This window comes from Struthio camelus, chromosome 5 (genome assembly GCF_040807025.1).
Source record: "Struthio camelus isolate bStrCam1 chromosome 5, bStrCam1.hap1, whole genome shotgun sequence".
NCBI lineage: Eukaryota > Metazoa > Chordata > Aves > Struthioniformes > Struthionidae > Struthio > Struthio camelus.
This window is the reverse complement of record NC_090946.1, coordinates 40,784,737-40,803,792: the sequence shown is the minus strand read 5'-3', so window position 1 is coordinate 40,803,792 and position 19,056 is coordinate 40,784,737. Positions and strand designations below refer to the sequence as shown.

General features: G+C 43.5%; 1 protein-coding gene across 9 annotated transcripts in view; it reads left to right on the top strand.

Moving 5' to 3' along the window:
* Nucleotides 1-4,283: 4,283 nt before the first annotated feature.
* Nucleotides 4,284-19,056, top strand: part of PPP1R14D (protein phosphatase 1 regulatory inhibitor subunit 14D) — a 35,218-nt gene continuing 20,445 nt past the window's right edge. For 8 of the 9 annotated variants that reach the window (XR_011141468.1, XR_011141465.1, XR_011141466.1 and 5 more), the window contains exons 1-3: nucleotides 6,795-7,217; nucleotides 12,237-12,332; nucleotides 12,559-12,591. Coding sequence is in view for 2 of the 9 variants with exons in the window: in XM_068945876.1 (XP_068801977.1) it covers nucleotides 7,035-7,217; nucleotides 12,237-12,332; nucleotides 12,559-12,591 (312 nt within the window). In the remaining 7 variants the exon portion in view is untranslated. Of the gene's footprint in view, nucleotides 7,218-12,236; nucleotides 12,333-12,558; nucleotides 12,592-14,609; nucleotides 16,340-19,056 lie in introns of those variants that run through there. The other variant, XM_009684617.2, reaches the window with a different exon arrangement.

Sequence of the window (19,056 nt, the reverse complement as noted above, 5' to 3'; positions counted from 1 at the left end):
GCAATATGTTGCTGAATACATCTTAGGAGCATACTGGTATTGTTCATAGCTGCAGAGTCATTTAATGAACAGTACGTGCTTTATGGATCTTGGTCGGTCTTGTTCTCTGCCACTCACTGATCAGCCCTGAGTCAAAATTCTTGTGATAATTTCCTAAGTATGTGACCTTACTCTTTGTATTCCTAAATTTGTCCCATTCCTTAAGCTTGGCAGATGGCCAAGCATTCCTTAAGCTGGCTTGTTTGTTTAACCTTTAAACATGATGTTTTAGGCCCATCACTGTAAGAGTGATGTATCCCCACACCGTCCCATTAGCACAGTTTCTAAATACGCCCTGTTTCTTCTGTACAGACTCAGTAATAAAAATATTAATTGAATTAGTCCCAAGATGGAGGACTTCTACTGGAAACCCCTCTCTGTTGCAATAGCTTTCCTGCCAATTCAGTGATGTGTTCCCTGCCCTCCTAGTGCAGAATTGCCATCTGAGCCCTCATCTTCTGCTAACCTAATAATTTCCCATGACTTCACCTGGGAGTTGTTATTCATATTAGCGTGAGGGGAAAGTAAGGTGTATGGTTTTATAACTTGGGAGCATTTTTAAGAAGATCCCAAAATGGTGGGTGAGTCATCCTTAACATTTGTCTTTAATGGGCTAAAAAGTGTTTTGCTCTCAGTGCTGCAGTAATAGCTGTATGCAGCAAGCTTACTCAGGGGGTTTAAACTACACAGTAGTTTAATATTTGACTAAGATTATAAAAGCTCCTAGACACGCAAGGCTTGTAAAAGAAGAAGGAAAAAAAAATCACCTCAGTTATGGCCCAGTCTGTCTGCGTCACCTACCTTGCTGTTGTGATTGCTCTTGAGACCCCAGCCCTGATCAGCAGGTGGATGCCCAGCTTCCGGAAGGAAGTGACCTAAATAGGCAGGAAAAATAAGGAAGATTTAGTCCAGGTCCCAGTGCCTTGCTGAAAAGCCCAGCTAAATGACATCACAGCCTGTAATGGCTTCCTGATGGCAGCTTGTCACACAGGCTGCTGCAGATGAATCCTTTTGGCTTCACTTTATCTGGAAACCCCTCTGCGGGTAGCTAGCACTTGGGAGGCAGGTTTGCTTGCTTGCTTGCTTGTTTTGTTGTATTTGCCTCAGGTTAAACCTCCTTGTGTGGTTTAGGGGCGAGACCCAGATGCGAGTGATGGCACAAAGATGTGTCAAAGGAAGGAGACGGGGAGGGATCTCGGCTGGCCATGACTAACCACCCGTCATGTGGGATGGAGCAAGGGAAAGGATGACAGGCTGCTGAGTCCTCACAAGAGCCATTCCCGTTGCATTAAGGGGAGCTTTGGGGAAGGGAGCCTTCAATCAGGGTATGCTGTTTCTTTGGGGGAGTTTTTGTCTGCAGTCTTGCAGGGCACTGCAGCTTTTACTTTAATGTTCCTAGTCAGGGGCAGGGGCACTGGGAGAGGAGGAAGAGGAAAGAGTGTTAAGGTTGACTAGTTACACTGAGGAAACATACGTTTTTGCCTTGTCTACGCTAGGCTTTTATAGAGAGATAGATATGGAAATAGCTCCTTTTGGGAAGTAAAGAGCCTTCAATTTGCTGGAACCAGAATAAAGTTAATATTCCTCATTTCAGTCTTCATCTACAGCTTGAACTGTTCTTTACAGTGACTCTCTGTGGAAGAGGATCAGCTGTGGGGCTCCCCACAGCCTGTCCTTCTCCCTCACTTCCCCAGAATGACTACTGTCCCTGGGAATCTTATCATTTTCAAGACTTTCATGCTAGCTGCCAGTCTCCTATCAAAGGCTGCTCTCCCTTGTGTTTGTAGGTGGAGATTTCCCTGCAAGGGCTAGCAGAATAGTCTCTACTGATGTAAGTGTAATTGCACCCTCTCAAGGGATTGTGTCACTTTAAATTTGTTAGTACAGGAATGGTTTAGACAGGCCCTGCAAATGTTGAAATCAGGCTGGAAAACAAGGAAGATCCCCTGCACGTCTTCAGCCATTGCTTCTGTTATCTCCAACTCTACCATTCAAAGAGTTACTGAAATCTCTGTTTCACGTGAAGTAACTGGGTCAGAACACACTGATAAAGCTTTCAGTGCTGTAGGTCTCTTTGTAGGGAACAGCAAAGCAATACAAGAAGGGGAGCAACAAAGTAACGTGGTGGGTTTTCAAAGATCCCCAGACCATCCATTTAGCATCTAATTTATGTAGTCAGCTTACTTGGGTATTCAAGGGGAAGGGGAGGCCTTCTCTGCAGTGGAGACTTTTGCTCCCCTTTGTCCTTACCTAGTGGGATGTCTGAGGATAAACAGAGAAAAGCAGAAAATAAGCCGTGAGTCCAGGACTTACCACTTCTCTAGTATGCCAAAGCAGTGAGCCCGGCCACTTCTCATTTACCCTTCTCAGCAGCTGATGGGCCATTAGCGATAACGCTTCACTTGATTGCCAATTACAAGGAGACAAGGGGGGGAGGGAGGACAGGCTAGCTTTTCTCACCTCTTACCTTATCTGCTGGGACCTGTCTATTTTTTGAGGTGGTGCCAAGTAATGCAGTTTTGGGTTGATCGGTCAAATAATAAGGTAGAAATTTTCTTTCTCTATCTCTTGACGCTTTTCCTCCTCACTGCCTTTTTACTGCCATGTGAGAGAAGAGAAGAGGGGAGGCATAAGACTGATTTCCTGTTGCCTGACTGAGAAACATTATGGGGTCCTCTCCACATGCTGGTGGCAAGGTAGCAGGACGACTCAGATGAGAGGTGGGGACTGCATGAGCTGGAAACCCCTGGCTGTTTCCTTAGCTCTTCAGAAGCTGAAGGTGAGAGGAGATGATGTGGTCTTCCTGTTCTAGCTTGAGATTTGGGGCAATAGTAAAGCTTTTCTGGTTCCCGTGCTCCTATGGAGGCAAGTGTGGATGAGGGATGTCAGGATGCTGGGTGTACTAGGGCTCTCTGCTCAGGACTGCTGTCCCTTTTGCTCTCCATTCCTAGCTATGATTTCTGAGCCACAAAATTTATTTCTGTGCCTGTTCCTGCTCACAAGAGGATGCAGCACCCCTTTACCTTGTGATGTCAATGTAGCATTGACACAGCCACCTCTGCTCTCTTTCAGCATTTAATTTATGTTAACTACCATGTTTGTAACCACAAGGAAAGTGGTTATTTTCTAAAGCAGGTGGAGGCAGGCTTCCAGCTGTCTGGAAGGAAAACTCCTCTCTAGGCTGGGACTCAAGGGAAAGAGACCGACCTGGTTCTCTAGAAAGATGAGCTGCGGCCCTGATGAATTATTGAGCACGTATAAGAGTCATCAGCCTGGAAAGAAAGAGAAGCTCCAGCTTAGGTCGCAAGTGTGGGATGTAGATTATTAGCTTCAAGAACAGAGGAGCGTAACCAGATCTGTCTCGTAGCTGGTGGTTCTGCTCTCTGGATCAGTGTTGCAGCTGCCTGGCTCTATGACACAAATGCTCTGCTTAGCGGTCTTCTTTGGGTCAGGGGCCCTGGACAGACCCTAAGTCACAAAAACCCAACATTACTGCATTGAATCTCCCTCTGCCCTTTTCAGAAGCAAACCCTCATTCTTGGGGCAGGCCTGGAGGAGCAACAAGCCCAGGTCACACATATGGAGACTGAGGCACAATATTTCAGTCTAGCACTGTTGAATGTGTTGGCCTGTTTAAATTCCCTTTATTCACCCACATAAATGATGAGTGGATTTGCAGAGGACTTTATTACTAGCGACTGTGACAAGAAGTCAATCAGAGCTTACATGCGTACAGCTCTTGTGAAAAATCACGTCATCCAAATAGATGCCTAATGGAGTTAGTTGCCCAAGTGTATATGTTCAGTTCTGAAATTTTGGTCCAGGTTGTGTGCCCAAGGCCATAATAAGGGATAATTATGCTGAAAATATGGTCTGATCTCCCACTCATGCCCAAGATCCCTGTATAATATCTCTCCCACCATGTATGTCCAAGCAAAATGGCGAATGTTCTTCTGTCCCTTTGGCCATCTGAACGTGCTGTAATGTTAGGAGTAGGGTAGGGTGTGGGGCAGCTTTGAAGAACTGTGTAGCCACTTGTTGTCCAACAGCAGTTGGCACCTACTAGTACTGAGAGGTTGCTGGTGCCCCCGTGGGAGATGCTGCCTCATTCAAAGGGGACAATATCACTTGTCCTGCACAAGGCAGCTGATTTTGTGCCTGCAGGAACTTGTACCACACCCTCATGGAGTGACCTTATACAGTCTTTTTTTTTTTTTTTTCTTCTCTCAATTGCTCTTGTTTTAATCACTGATTAGAACAGTTTATTACTGAAGGAGGCCTACTTTATCTGTAAACATTTATTGCTATGTTGCCACCTTCTCATCACAAAGACTTCATGACTAAGCACACATAATGCAAAGCAGTGTAATAAACATCCTGGAAGATGGTATATTTTAGCTTGCAGGTTTCCTGAAAGCACCCTCAACATTTTCCATCTCACTCCACTGTATGGTGACACTCTGTTAGAGCAGCGCAAGGACAGTGAGGACGGATTATTAGTTTGTGGACAGAGTACAGACAGTGGGGGTGAGTCTGCCTGTGAACCAGCTTCCTTTTCAGATGTGTTGTCTCAGCACCTTGTTCGTGCTCAATGAAGTTGCAGCTGAACAGCGGCTCAAGCCGTTGGAAAGGCACATGGCTGCTGCAAGGGGAGGTTACATTCCCCGTTCCCTCTTCCTTGCACCTGTTCTGTGGACTGTGGATCCTGTGCTGCGTAGATTCAACTAGGTTGGCAGATTAACAGGACAAACCTCATCTTCCACGTAGAGAGGTGAACTGGGTCAATGAAGAGCACCAGAGCCAGCACGTAGGTTGGAGAAAAGGGGTGACTTTCTGCACGCGGAAAATACAGGTTATTTTCCCCTGTTTTCCCATGTTAAAAATGTCTGTCTTTGAACAGCAAAATAGAGCACTTCTATTTGGAGATAGGGACTTGGTACCTGACAGGATGTGTCCTTTGGTCCAAATTTACCGCATGAAAATCTGCTTGTGTTTGGCCAGCATATTAACCTTTGAAAAGTCACTAGTTGTACACGCGTTATACCATATTTAAGGGTGTTTGCAGGGCTTTTAACAGTTAAGCATCTCTGAAGGATCTGCATTCACTGAGCATGCTCCAAACCTCTCACAAAGGATTTTTCTGGGCAGTTTTGGTCTAAATATTACATTTCTAGGAATGAAACTAGAGAGAGAATATAGTCAAGCACTGAGAAAAATATGAGTAAAGTTTTACAGATGAAATAGCTGACAGCCATCTTCCAAATGGAAATTTAAGGCTATCTGAAAAGTAAGGGAAAGGGTGCCTGTTTCAGGCATACTTTAATACTTTATCCTTCACTTTGATGGTGTTCAAGCATGTTTCAGAATGGGCATTTTGTGAAACTTTCTGTCAGAAAGGGCTTTTATTTTTTGCTCTAATTCAGAATGAAAAGAAGCCCCTGCCCATTTTTCTGTCACCTCACATGCAAGTGGTTGCTGGCTGCCTGAACCATCATCCATCCCTCTGGGCACAGTAATGCAGCTCTGGCAGGGGGCTAGGCGCAACGTCCAGAGGATGGCCTTCCTGCAGACTGCCCCACGCTGCCTTGTCGTGGCAGAAGGGTTGGTTCTTCTTCCTTTACTTTACGTAGCTCTTGGTCTCCAAACTTGAAGTGCCCCTGACTGCCAAGAGCAGCCAAAATCTACTTGCTTTTTCCACATGAACCACAAGACGGGAGTCTGCTCCATGATGGAGGGTCTTAGCAGGTTCATTCATTTGACAGGGCAGCTTCCCAGGTAGGTCACAGAAAGGCTCTGGGAATAGATGAATAAAAGGATGTGACACAGTGTTGGAGGGGAATGCTGGTTTCCCACTGCACTGGCACCCTGTAAACACAGCCAGTCTCTTCCTCTGAACAGCTCTGCTCATATGTCCCTTTAAAAATGGGATAAGGCAATAATGTTGCAGACCTTTAACCTGTCTTCCAATAAGGAAGAGATTGTAAGCTTAAGCAATGGTAATATATTACACTAGCAGTTCATGATTCTTCAATAGACAAACCTGTTACCATGGGTGCCTTGCCAAGGGAAGGAGGTAGTGCTATAGCCCTAGAAAGGCTTTCCCCTGTGTAGTGTGTCATCACCTCAAGTGCTATACTTTTCTATAAGAGGGCAGATATTTTGCTTTATCTCAGACGTGCCTTGCCTAAATGATCTCAAATTCAAGCCACTAAATGCTCTAGGATTTCTACACAGAAATTTTTGAGAAGGCTAGAATAAATTTAGATTGTAGAATAATGTAAAATGGGATTGTTGAGGCTGAACTTGGCTTGCAACTTCACTAACCTAGCATACCCACTCTTGTAAAATAGTGGATGTGGCCACCTGCACCCAGGCTATTTCTCCTTATCCATGCTGGGTCCACTGCTATAGCTGTAACCCACCAAATACACCATTTCAACATGAGCTAAACACTCTACCTGCAGGCTAAGTAGATTACAGAGACTTGTAGAGCTTGAACACTGCAGGATTCAATATATTATGTATGGATCAACCCTCTGGAACTGCACATGCACATAAGTTATGTCTGTAGGGAAAGAGACATTTAAAACCTCCTCCTTCTCCACATCCCACTACTTCTTGGAGCTGACTTGTGTTACATATTAACAAACTTTGTTCATCGCTTCCCCGGTTCGTTTGGCTTCTTTTAACAACAGGTGTTATTACAACTTTCCGCCCTCCCTCCCTCCTTCCCTACTTTTGTCAACACTGCCAATTGTGAAACCCAAGAATCTTTTCCTGTAACTCTACCTGCAGTGCCTGGCTGCTGCCCCGGCTCTGTGGTCTCCCCCACCTCTCTCCCTGGGATCACTAGCGCTGCCCCCCTGTGGCATCTGCGAGCGGCTTGTGTTGTGAGGCACTAGCTACAGGTAGAGATTGATTAAAGAGGACGGAGAAAAGGAGTGAGGTAGGTGAATTCCTGCTGTCCAAGAGAGGAGGTAGAAGAAGTGGGGAGCATGGCCAGTGACTCCAGTGCGCTGCCCCGGGTGACTTTCCAGACCCCAGAGAAACCTGAAGAAGAATCTTCACACAGGAAACTGGGCAAGTTAACCATCAAGTACAACCGCAAAGACCTACAGCGCTGGCTAGAGCTGGAGGAATGGATCAATACCCAGTTGCAGGAACTGTACCAGTACCAGGTTAGTAGCTGGGGAAAATCAGCCCCTCACACATTAAGTGAAAGGGACCAGAGGTCACGTATGCTGTGACAGAAGCCGTTTGCTATTTCTGGCTTACTGGAAATAGATTCTCATCTTCAGCCTGTGTTAGGCATCTTATTGCCACCTGCTACAGCACTCTCTGAATGGTGTGTCTACTGTGCAGCCATGGAAGCTTGCACTGATACAGTCCAGCTGCCTCTAAATTGCCTGGTCTTACACCTGCTGGGTGGGTAGCTACTGCTCAGCCCAAGTAGCAAAACTTGGGAGTGATGTACCAACCTCGGAGGCTTCTCAGGATTGAGCTCTATTTGGTCGGTGGCTTTTCTGCCAGCAGTATCTAATCTAGCTGGGTTACGGCTGCTCAGTGTGTCTTTGTTCCTTTTGGTCACAACAGAATAGCTATAGCTGCTGTTTGAATGATGACACTGCAGGATAATGCCATATCTGTCACTGCAGGCTCTGAGCACACTACTGGCAGCAGGGGAAGAATGAAGAGAGTACACGCTCAGATGCTGTGTTTAGAAATGTTATGTCTTCATCTTTACAAAACCCCAGATCTGTCTTCCTTGCCTGAGTTTGCCTTAGCACCAGAAGCAGTCAGTCCTCCTAAATTCTTGCTGCCTACCTGCGAGTTGTCAAATGAAAGATCCAGGAGTGTCTAGGTCCAATGCCTGAATGATACCAGTCTTTACTTTGAGCTATTGTAGGATACATGATTTTTTTTTTGCTTCAGAGTCATGTAAGATTTAAATCAAGCTCCAGCTCTGACTGAGTAAGCTGAAATTTTAACTGGTAGTATTGCTTCTATTCATATTCTGTGCTTGGATGGATGGCATGTATACTGGGAGTCTGCAGAAGGATTAGTGCTGTTCCACATTTGAGATGAGGATTTCTTTGGAATGTGGTACAGAAAAGGTGACAGGATTTTCCCATGTTGTACATCAGGGTCTCAAGCCCATCTTGGCTCAAGGTATCTTCCTTTATCCGTAGGGAAATGGCTGATGCAGTAAGACAGCATAGCTTTTTCTGACTCGCAACCCATTAGAGCACATGTATCTTCAGCAGAAGACATAGATGGGTTTAACAAATTGTGTAAGATAGTTTATACACATCCTGGATGGATGGACCAAATGAATGGCAAGGCCTTTCTGTCATATTTTCTATATTCTCACTGTAGCACAGGGTTAAGCACATTTTTGAAGTATGAGGAGAAAAGAATTGATGATCACTTGGTGTCTTCCATTCTGAGTATCAGCAGTTTCAAATTGCAATTAACAGTGCGAGCGGATGTGCTAGAACAGCCCAGGAAAAGTGATTTTTTTCTTATATATCATATGGGTAAAGAGAAGATTTTGTCTGTTCTGAGACAATTCCAGCCAAACTTTAGGAATTTTCTCTCAGGCTGCTTTATTATGATATTGATAAAAACATTATTATTAATCATTATTTTTTGTGTGATTATTTCCTATTTCATATTTATAGGAATCTACTGCATTCTTTCATCATGTCAGGAGAGAATAATAGTTAGTTTCTGTTTTAATTTGGGCCATATTTCGAAGAAGACACAGGAAAATATAAATATGGAGAAAGAGCATATGTAGGTCATTTCTTCTGTTGCAAAAGCACTGCCCCTCTGAGAATAAGTACCTCATTGCTCCTGTTCTGTTAAGTAACATGTTAAACTTCCTGAACAATTTTATAACTTGATTAATAAAAATGACAAAGGGTAAATGTTCATAATCATTTCAAAAATTAATTATGAATTTCCAGTTATTTTCTTCACTTTATGAAATGATAGTAATAAACGCTCAGCTGTGTTCTAGGCCTCTTAATAATGCATTATAAAGGATTATATAGTGTATATAAGAGCAGATGTGATCTCTAGATCTAGTCAGACAGGCAAAATTCAATGTCTGTGTGAAGTGCTAGACTGGTGGTCCTGGTGACTGAAGACTGTTCAAAAGATCAGCAACAATGCCACCTTCCCTTGCCAACCAAACTTGCACTGGTATTTAAGAGACTGTCCCTGCAGTTGGTAGATTAGTTCAGAAAGTCTTTTGTCTGGCTGTTAAGATTTGCCAGCAATAATGGTAGCACCCACACCAGAAGCACCTTTTGGTGTGGGAACTGGCCTGAGATGAATAGACACCAAATATTTTTGGACAAAGCAGACTCGCCTTATCTGGAGCAGCAAGTAAACTGTCAAACTTTGGTGCAGAAAACACCCTAGTGTACATGCTGTCCAAACCCTCTTTGGAGGCAAGACTAGATCCCGGCACTCCATGGGCATTTCTTTGCCTAGGTGGCTAGGTCTGGACCTCTGTCTAGAAACACTCTGTCCTGTCTTCCTGTATCAGAAAAGCGTCTGCTTTTTCTATTGTGGTTTATGTAGTCTGAAGAGAATTAAAGCTGATTTCATTTATTTCATTATGTCATTTAAAATGATGCTAAACCCCTCTCTACATGCTTTTACTTTCTTTAGTTTTACTGCAATTTCTCTATTTAACACCATTGTAAAGTTAAGGACAAGCAGCTCCGGGCTACTATGAGGAAACCTCTAGTTCATATCCATCCATGTTCCTAAAGGAGAGATGATGCTATTGAGTTGCCAGCCACCAAAATGCTGCTACGCCCCTAGAAGAGACAAATGCTGCTTGAAACATTGTTTCCTGGCAGGCAATGTCTGAAGGAGGAGGTAGGAGAGGATCCCATTTCCAGCTTAAAATAACAGACATTTATGATATTTAAGTTTGTGAAACTGGCAAAAGGAGAGAATTGACAGAGTCCTACTGAAAGAAAATTCAGTGGTGGAGGCTTTAAGGGCTAGGAGAGGAAGCTCACAACTTAGGAACTAAGCAAAGGTGATAAGGTAGCTCTGGAGCAAGGAGAATAGCTGCTGCTTTGAGCAGCCCTATGAGGAATTATCGCAGTTAAAAGCACCAGTATAGAGAAGTGTTTTGACAAGAATGAGAAGCAGTTCTTGGTACCACCAGTAACACAATCAGGATACGACTCCCTGTGTTACTTTCACTTGTCTAGGTCTACGCAGGTATATTTGTACAGGTGTCAGAAAAACAAGTCAGGTCACCTTATCACTTCTGGTTTTCTGAGAATCAGGCAATTGGGAACTGTTTACTCTCATAACAGTAGATGCCCAAAGGGATATATTTTCCTTACTACAAAATCCCAGCAGGAACAAGCAAGTGAGAAATCCAGCGATGCTCTTACAGGAACAGATTGCCTGTGCGTTGCTTTCACTGGCACAGCTCCAGTACAACAGCTTTTCCAACTTCCTGGAGTATTTAGGTCAACTCCAAAGATTTGCCAGCAGGAACTACATAATATGATGCTGTGTAGAGTCAAAGACTTTTAATAGGGTGCAGCAGAGGTTTACATAAGATCTTTTCAAGTAAATAAATATGCCACAATAAATGACCTGTAATCACTCAGCTGCCTAGCAGGTCCTCCTGCTCTGCTCTGCGGATTGTGGCAAGGCTACTTAGACCTACTGGTCTGGGCTTCCTTGGATGCACTTCTTTTCAGCTGCCCCTTGTCAGCTTCTTCCATTGTTCCACCTGCTCTTGGCAGTGCAGTGTTTCTCAGTGTCTTTCAGAAACCCATGTGATAAGAGTCAGAATAAACAGGCTTCCTGGCACTGCAGAGTCAAATGCCAACCAGGTCAGTTCAAACTTCATCTCCTCATATAGATTATCTAAATGCTGTGCTGTTTACTATCATGAGGCTTTTCACAGCAAAACTAAGGCTCAGGAGACAATTCTTCAAGACCATTCCTTGCACCTACAAGCCACAACGCAGTCCACGCGTAGACCAGAAAACCATAGGGAGTTCCTACCCCACCTCACCCTTCTGGCCTATTTAGCTTCTTAGCTAGAGACAAAGACAGGCTGGATCAATACCTGTTGTCTAAACAGCCAAATGAAAACTTCCTTCTAAGAGGAAATGCTGTATGGGTCACAGTAGTATACTATGTTTAACTTCGTTTTATTACTAATTGTTAGGTGAACTGCATAACAAAGCTGATCTCTTACTGGTTTTCTAGTTCCTCTCTGGCTTGGTATTTTTTTCTTCTCAGAAAAAAATGTTTCTTTTTTTCCTTAATTATTGCCTTTATTGTTGTAAGTTTCACATATACATCTATGAATACTATCAAGCAATTAGGTACTGCACTGTTTATTCAGTATCCTCTATTCTGCTGATTAATATATTACAATACCATTAGTGTCATATTGTTGTTAAAGATTCCTTTTGCAAACACGGCCTGTCTTCCTTAATGTCTTGTAGGCATATGTGAAGCTAAAACATGTCTGTGACCCAGTTTACAAACATTTCAGATTAACACCCACATGCATTACAAGAATATTACTCCCATCACCAAAGCTTGGGGCCTCTCATACATTGAAGGAGATATCATATCCCTCTCCTGTCTGTTAGAGAAAGATAGCAAAATATTGTTAAGCCTTTCAAAAGCATTAACTGTTGCTCCATTACTGTAAAAAGCCTTAGTGTAAATAGCAAGTATGTGAATATATATATATATATATAGCGAAAGAGCCTAAATTTATTTTGTATTAGTTTTGCGTATTTGAGATCAAGCCGGCTAGACTTCTGTTTGCAAACTCTTATGCATACCCTTCATAAAAGTGGGTTGTCTCAAGCTGGCATTGCGATGATATTCTTGAACAAAGTCTTGCCATGATGGACCATGATCCCTGAGGAGCAGTGTCAGCTGTTACAGTGACAACATCTGCAGATGCTGAATGTGTATACCAGGTCGTGTGACTGCCAAAGATGGGCTGGAATCCATGCCCTATATATAAGCACCACCTTATATTGGAATGATTTATATTTTTACCTCAACTTTGCAGCATGGTTTTATTGTAACTCATTTTCTTTCAGCTACTCAGTTCTTGAAAGATCACCCTCTAGCGTTCTTACAAGTCTGAAGGTTTATTAATTGTGTAATTTTTTTCTTTCTAGCTAAGGGAAGAAACAGAAGTAGCAGTTCCTGAACCAGAAATTGATCTTGAAGATCTCCTGGAGGTTCCTAATGAAGAACAGAAATTAAAACTACAGGTAAGATAGAGGGACTTGTGGACTGTAAAGTGGGGACTTCTTCCATGATACAGAAAAGAGAAGCAGTGGAGTGCCAGTTGCATACTACTTGTGAATGATCTAAAACACCCCAGTTTCTTTTAGCCTGTGATGTGTACTAACATTATATACCCTTTTCGCAGCTAAAGGGGGTGGGGAAAGCAGATCAACTGATAAATTACTAAAATGATTCTTCCTTGGCTTGCAGGAAATTCTCCATGAATGCTCCAGCCCAACAGAGGTGAGTGAAACACTGTCAATGTATGAGGGTGTCACACTGTGCTGTGAGAGCGTGTTTGTTGCTACTTGGCCGAACAGCCAGGAAGACACTGAGCATAACATGACACCTCATGTTTGTTTAATTCCCAATGGGAGGTGTTTGCATTTTATTCTGCTGTGTTATAAAAACAAATGTAAATCTACATGGGTGAGCTGAAGACAGAGTGGTGGAACAGATAAAGAATTATGCAGTGCAGTCAAAGATGAAAGTTCATTCCTTTTTTTGGCCATCCTGTGCTGCCCTGGCCGAGTGGCTATTTGGTTCTCAGTGCAGAAGAGCCAAGGACTGTGATATTGCTCACATCACCACCTCGCATGCTGCTAACTAAAGGCATTCTAGCCTAGACCACTCTAGTCTTATGAGTAACAAGAGTTTAGGATGACGCTGAGATTGGATTGGGCAGACAAAACGTTGAGCCAAGGTCAGTTTTGTATGTGACTTTTTTTTTCCTCTGTGAACTTTACAAGTCCTTTTTTTGAGTTAGGGGTTAAGGAAATGTCACAAGCTGTCATTATGTCCAAGGAAGCAGAGCCTAATATTCTGCAGTGTGGCGTATGCATCACAGCAATTGCCCTCACTGCACTCCATCCCTGTGCAAAAGGGGGACCCCCATTGCTGCTCTAGCCAACTGCACCACATATGAACACTGTACTCAGACATTATTCATCACTCTTGTGCCTTGTCCAGCCCTTCTGTGTGGCTGCACAGCGATGGTGGATGCATGATTCTCACAGAAATTAAACTTGGCCCTAGCGCTCATCACAGATAGTCTCCCAGCATGGGGTTCAAAAAGGCCAGCAATAGGCCTAGTCTCCAAGTTTTGGGCAAGACCGCAAAATTCCCAGGCAGCTAACTGGAAAAAGTTTGTTATAATGATTCAGAAAACATGAATGCACGTTGCTGACAGCATGCTATTTATTAACTACAAACTAATATCGCTGTCCCATTAGCCAAAGTATGTGCTTTCAGCTTGGAAGTCTTGAATCCAGTCCTCTTTAGGGATCACGGAAGCCCATATGCAGAAAGCAGACAGAGGAAACAGGTTTCCTCTGAAGGAATTGCCTGAAAAGGAACAATTCTAGGCATTTACCCCTAGAGCATGCTGTGGCAAGCAACCTGTGATCACTGGCGTGGAGAAGCTGGGCTTCCACACAGCACAATCTATAGCAAGCTGCAATACTGCCAGTGACCTTACCTAATTACTGGGACATGTAGTGATCTCTTTGGATGAAGAAAGGCTGCACACTCCTTTATAGTGATGTTGCTTGTCAAGGAGAAGGTAAAGAAAGTTTGCAATGGTCACACTGATTTCTGCTTGGAATAACCAGACGCTCCAGTTTTGTTCATAGTCCTTGGCTGTGTCAGCAAAGTTGATCTCCAGTAACTGCCCCCTATCAGTCTGCCAGTCCTCAGTCCCTGCTCTGGGTTATCGTTAGTCCTCCATGTTCTCTGCCTCCACCCCATCTCTGCCAGTCACTTCCTTGTAGAAACGGCCCAGCTCCAGGATGGTTTGCAATACACAGCACAGAGCTTGAGCTTGACAGGTTCAACAAGGAAGCAACAAACAAAAAGGGCAGCATGCTTTGCCCTAGATTGGAAGGGCAGCAGATGTGGGTGGGAGGTTATGGTGGCAATAGGAAGTGGTGGAAGAGAGGGCAGTTGCATCCTGAGGTCACCTCATCGTGGAAGAAGCAGGCATCAGGGATGAAGAGGAGCAGGCTGGCTGATGGGAAGAAAGCAAAATACAGCTGCTCTAGAGGGAACCCGGGGAAGGGAACAGGAGGGGCTTTTTGACCCTTCACACTCATCACATTCTCCATCCCTAAGCTAAAAGATAGGTTAGCTGAATGCATGTCAAAATCCTGGGTTTTGTCCAACATGAAGGGGAGCGTGGGAATAATGCAGAAGGCATAGCACTCTTTAGGCTGGTAAGAACTGGAATTAGCATGACATCCTTCTTCAACCAATTCTCACTGTAGGACTTCATTACGGAGTTGCTCAGTCGATTGAAAGGTCTCCGGAGGATCACCAATCCTCAGAAGAAATGACCCTGCCCATATGGGAGACCCAAGCATCGATCACAAGAAAACATGCAACTCCCAGCAAAAATCAGGATCAGGAAGATCATTTCAGAGTATGTTTAGGACTTACTGCTATTGAGAAACATCATCAAGTTTGTGAATTTTGTACCAGTGGTTTGAAGTCTCTGCTCCTTCCAGATCTACGTGCAAGGGGCTGAATTATATGTTTTCCTGATTCTTAAAGGGAATGTTAACCTGGGGAATGGGACAAGATGCCCTTCCTTTAGTTTCTTCTTCTAGGAATTTCCATTTTGGCTGAGAAGCACTAAATACAGTTCTCTGAAGTTCATCATGACTTCTTTCTTTCCATCCACTGCAATGAAAATAAGGCATTGGTTATCACTCATTTGTCAACATGGAAAATGAGTTACTGTTAAGCTGCACCCTGTTTCAGTCTGACTGGAACCCAGCTGTGATCTCCTTCCTCCTACTGCTGTATCTGACTCTACAGCACCGCACGTACTTTGTAAGTCATTTTTACTAAGCCTCTGTTATTCATGACAGAATGAATATTGGACAGAAAAATATACAGTAGAATGGGGAAAAAAAAAGCTCCAAGTGTATCTGGTCAACATTTAAGGGGAAGCTGGTGAAACAGCTGCTAAAGCTAATGAAAGAGAGATTGTTTTTCCTCTGTGGAATTCAGGACGACTTAATGACTTAGAAGCATCTTCTAAAGTAAGTTCTGGAAACGCTTTTTCTCTTCATTCAAAAGGACTTTGAAAAATGCTTATTTTGTATATTAAAACAGAAAATCAGCCATGAGCTGCCGGCTTTTTCTTTCTCTTTAGACACTAAAGAAAAACTGAAGTCAAAACATTCCTGTTTCCAATTTCTCTGCAGGGAGCATCTTAGAGCAAGTCTTTTGCAGATAGGGAAGCCTCACATATGAGAAGTGAAGCAGGAGACAGTGTCTTGTTGCACAAACTCTTCTAGCTATAACTGATCAGCTGGAAAAATACAGAGGAAACTACATCCAACCTGTCAGCAAGCTGGTAACTTGACACACATGGTAATGAAATAAGACAGCAAATGGAGGATGATTGCTTAGGCAGAGCATACTCCACATTATGTTCTGCTCCTCCATTCTCATGCCTGCCACTCAAGCAGAAGAGATGAGTTGTTAAGCCACAGCCAGAGGGGCTCCTGTGCACCAAAACATTCAAAGCTGGACCTCTGCCTTTCTGAGGGACAGAAAGGATCAACTCTGGAACAAGAGACATGCAGGTTAGATAACAAAGATAAATAAGGACTCTTGGGCTGGACCAGTAATATCTTAACTATATTGGTCCCTTCACCTTTATCAAAAACAGGCTTATGACAAGTACCTTTTGCCTTTCTCCTATTTTCCAGCAGAAATGCCAGTGAGCAAGACATGGGATACATACATCTCTCAGCTAGGACAAAGTCAATATGCCGTACTAACAGCTGTGATGCAAAGGCTTGCTTTCTTTCACATGCTCTTGTATGCAACAGCCTCACCCACTAGGTTGGAGAAACATCCTTTCTGTATCAGCTCTGTGTACACCCATGGCAGTCCTAGGCACATGCCCTTTTTGTGTTAGTGAGGGACCAATAGGACAAGCCTGCCCTCCTGAAAACTCCACTTTATAAGTAAAACAACCACCAAAAAAAAAAATTTTCAATCCAGAACTGCAGCTGTTATGGATCTGGCACTGCTTATGGATTTATACCTACTGTGAGTCTTGTATCACTGCCCTTGTGAAGGGACAGTAGCATACTGCCAAAGAGCTCTGAGAGCTGTAAGAAGCACAGACAAGGTTCAAATAGAAGTTCAGATGAAAGAGGTAGGTGGACAGGCCATGAACTGAGTGTCCTGCACTAGAGCTGTAATTAGCTGCAGCACAGAGGTTCACAGAAGTCCCAAATTACATACCCTAGCAAGGTGCTGCTTTATTCTGCTGAGCTGTGACAGCATAAAGACCTGAAATGCCTCTCTTCTGTCCTGAAAGCTAGCTTTCCTCCACCTTGGGCTCCATGTTCCCTCAATTTGGAGTGGCACAGAGTGAATTTTTGGCTACGCTTTTAGGCTAAAGCCCAGGAAAAAAACAGGTTCTGGAAACTCTGCTTGAGAGAAGTTGTCTTTGTGTTTACTCTGCAAGTAACAGAAAAGAGTAAATCGTGGCCTCTGTTATGTGCAATTGTGGTTCTGGTACATAGGGACATTGCTATCACAGAGAGTGCTTCAGACACAAGCACAGCATGCTCATGGGGAACAAAGCAAGTTCTTAATTTACTTCTTAAAAGTAGCAAATCAAACTTGTTTTTACTTTTTGCCTTCTCTCAGCCTGGACTATAAGGATAGACTAAGTGGAGTTTTGTTTGCAAACTGCTTCCAATTAACTTATTTTACTGTTTCTCAGAACCATCGTCAGTGTAAGGCTACAATACAATGTTTGGTATGCAGATATTGCTTAAGAATGTTTGTTGAAAGAAACTTTGCCCTCTTGCGTATACCAAGATAACTCAGAATGTGTCAAGGTTAGTGTTTTTTTCTAATTGAAGGTCTACACCAGTGTGTATAAGATAGCCTTAAACGCATCTTTCTTCCTTAGTTATGAGCAACACTTATATTCCCTTTTAAAATATTCAGGTTCACTACATTTGGACACATGATCACATTACAGCAGTTGAAACAAGGTGCACGCTCTCATACCACAGCAAATGCATGTTAATGCAGTTTAGCTAAGCTGAGACATCTCTTTGTAAGCCAATATGACTTCAACCTCGTGTATTTAGCATTCTTTTAAATTCTTTTTGGGAAGGGTCTACATTTGATAGTTCAGATATAAAATATTTTGAGAGAGAAAGAAAATCCTCTTGTGCCCTCGTGGTCTGCTATAAAGACAGAAGCAAAGGCGTAGAGCTGATTCTCTCTCTTGTACTACCCAGCTTCTCTTCAGTTCTAGAACAGCTAAGACTGAAGTCCTATTGGCCTGTGAGGAGCTGATAGTTTACCAGTATCTTTATTGGTGTACCAATACCCTTTCAAAGCTAAGGAGAGGGAGTAAGCAACGCAGCTAAAAGCTCACTGCTCGGTTAAAGGTCACGCAGCATTCCTATTTCACAATGAGAAATCAAGCTAGATTTGCTTTCTGCAGTCAGCTGATCTAAATAACCCTCCTACTTCTCTGACATGGGGGCGACCAAGGCAAGAGCTAGAACACTGAATGGCTTGTCAAGGGGAAAGTGATTGGGCTACCACTGAAATGACTAATTATATGCAGAAAGCGCAGAAGCCACAAGAATGTCCATTAGTGGTGCAGGGGGAAGAGTCAGCATGTGTGTGTGCATGTAACTGAACAGACTCTTCCATGCATGACTATTTTAGGTCCTATTTTAGGTCCTCGGCTGGGTGCATTTCTGGATTCTTGGGATGAGCCCACAGAAACCAATATGGGAACCTAAATAAGCTGCTTCAGGCTGCAATCCACTGTTTCATTACCAAGGTGCACGAGGCAGGACTTAAAGGACTCAGGCTGCCTAACTGTACAAGAAGCTCAAAGTTTGCTTGTGGTTGATGAAGCAAGAGCATTCAAAATGTGGCAAGTAACTTTCCAGCTCACACTGAGATACTGAAGAGAAGCCGCTGTAAAACTAATGATTGAAATGTCTCTTGACTGCTTGGGACTGGGGCTGAAGCACAAAGGGTTTCAGCAAGAACAGAGTAGCTCAGTCCTAGGTTTGGAGGACATATTAGAGCAGATACTTGTATCTTCTCCAGTACTTGCAAGATGCAAAAGATTCAACCTAAGACAATTTCTAGTGGGCTGTCTAGCTGTCAGACCAATTAACCTGGTCAAAGAGCTATGAAAAAGTGTAATTCCTAGAATATCAAGAGCCCAGAACTGCATTTTGTTTTCATTTCTAAGACTGCAAGCTCTTCAGGGCAGTAACCATCTACTTACGTTTTGTGTAACACAGGCCTTGTTGTTCAGCTCTTGCATCAGAACAACTCAGTAGCTTTCCTATCTGCCTGTCCTAAAGAGAGAGAATGGTGAAGTAAGTACTGTCAGGAGAAGGAATAGCCTTCACAAGAGTCAGGTTTTGACATCCCTTCCTAACAAAGTGTTCTAAGGGCATCGCAAGATACTCTAGCGATTCTTGCTGGGGTAACCTGCAATATTACTAATCCATACTGTCTGTGATAGAGGCTACTGCTGAAGCCCCTGATCCAGTCCAGCACGTTAGCACAAACCTGCCTTCGGGGGTAGTTTAAGTTATTTGCTGTGCTCTGACCAGGGGTGGCTGAGGTGCAGGCAAAAGCTTTGTTTTGCCAACTCATTTAGAGGCAGTGACCTTCAGCACAGAGGCACGCCAGACA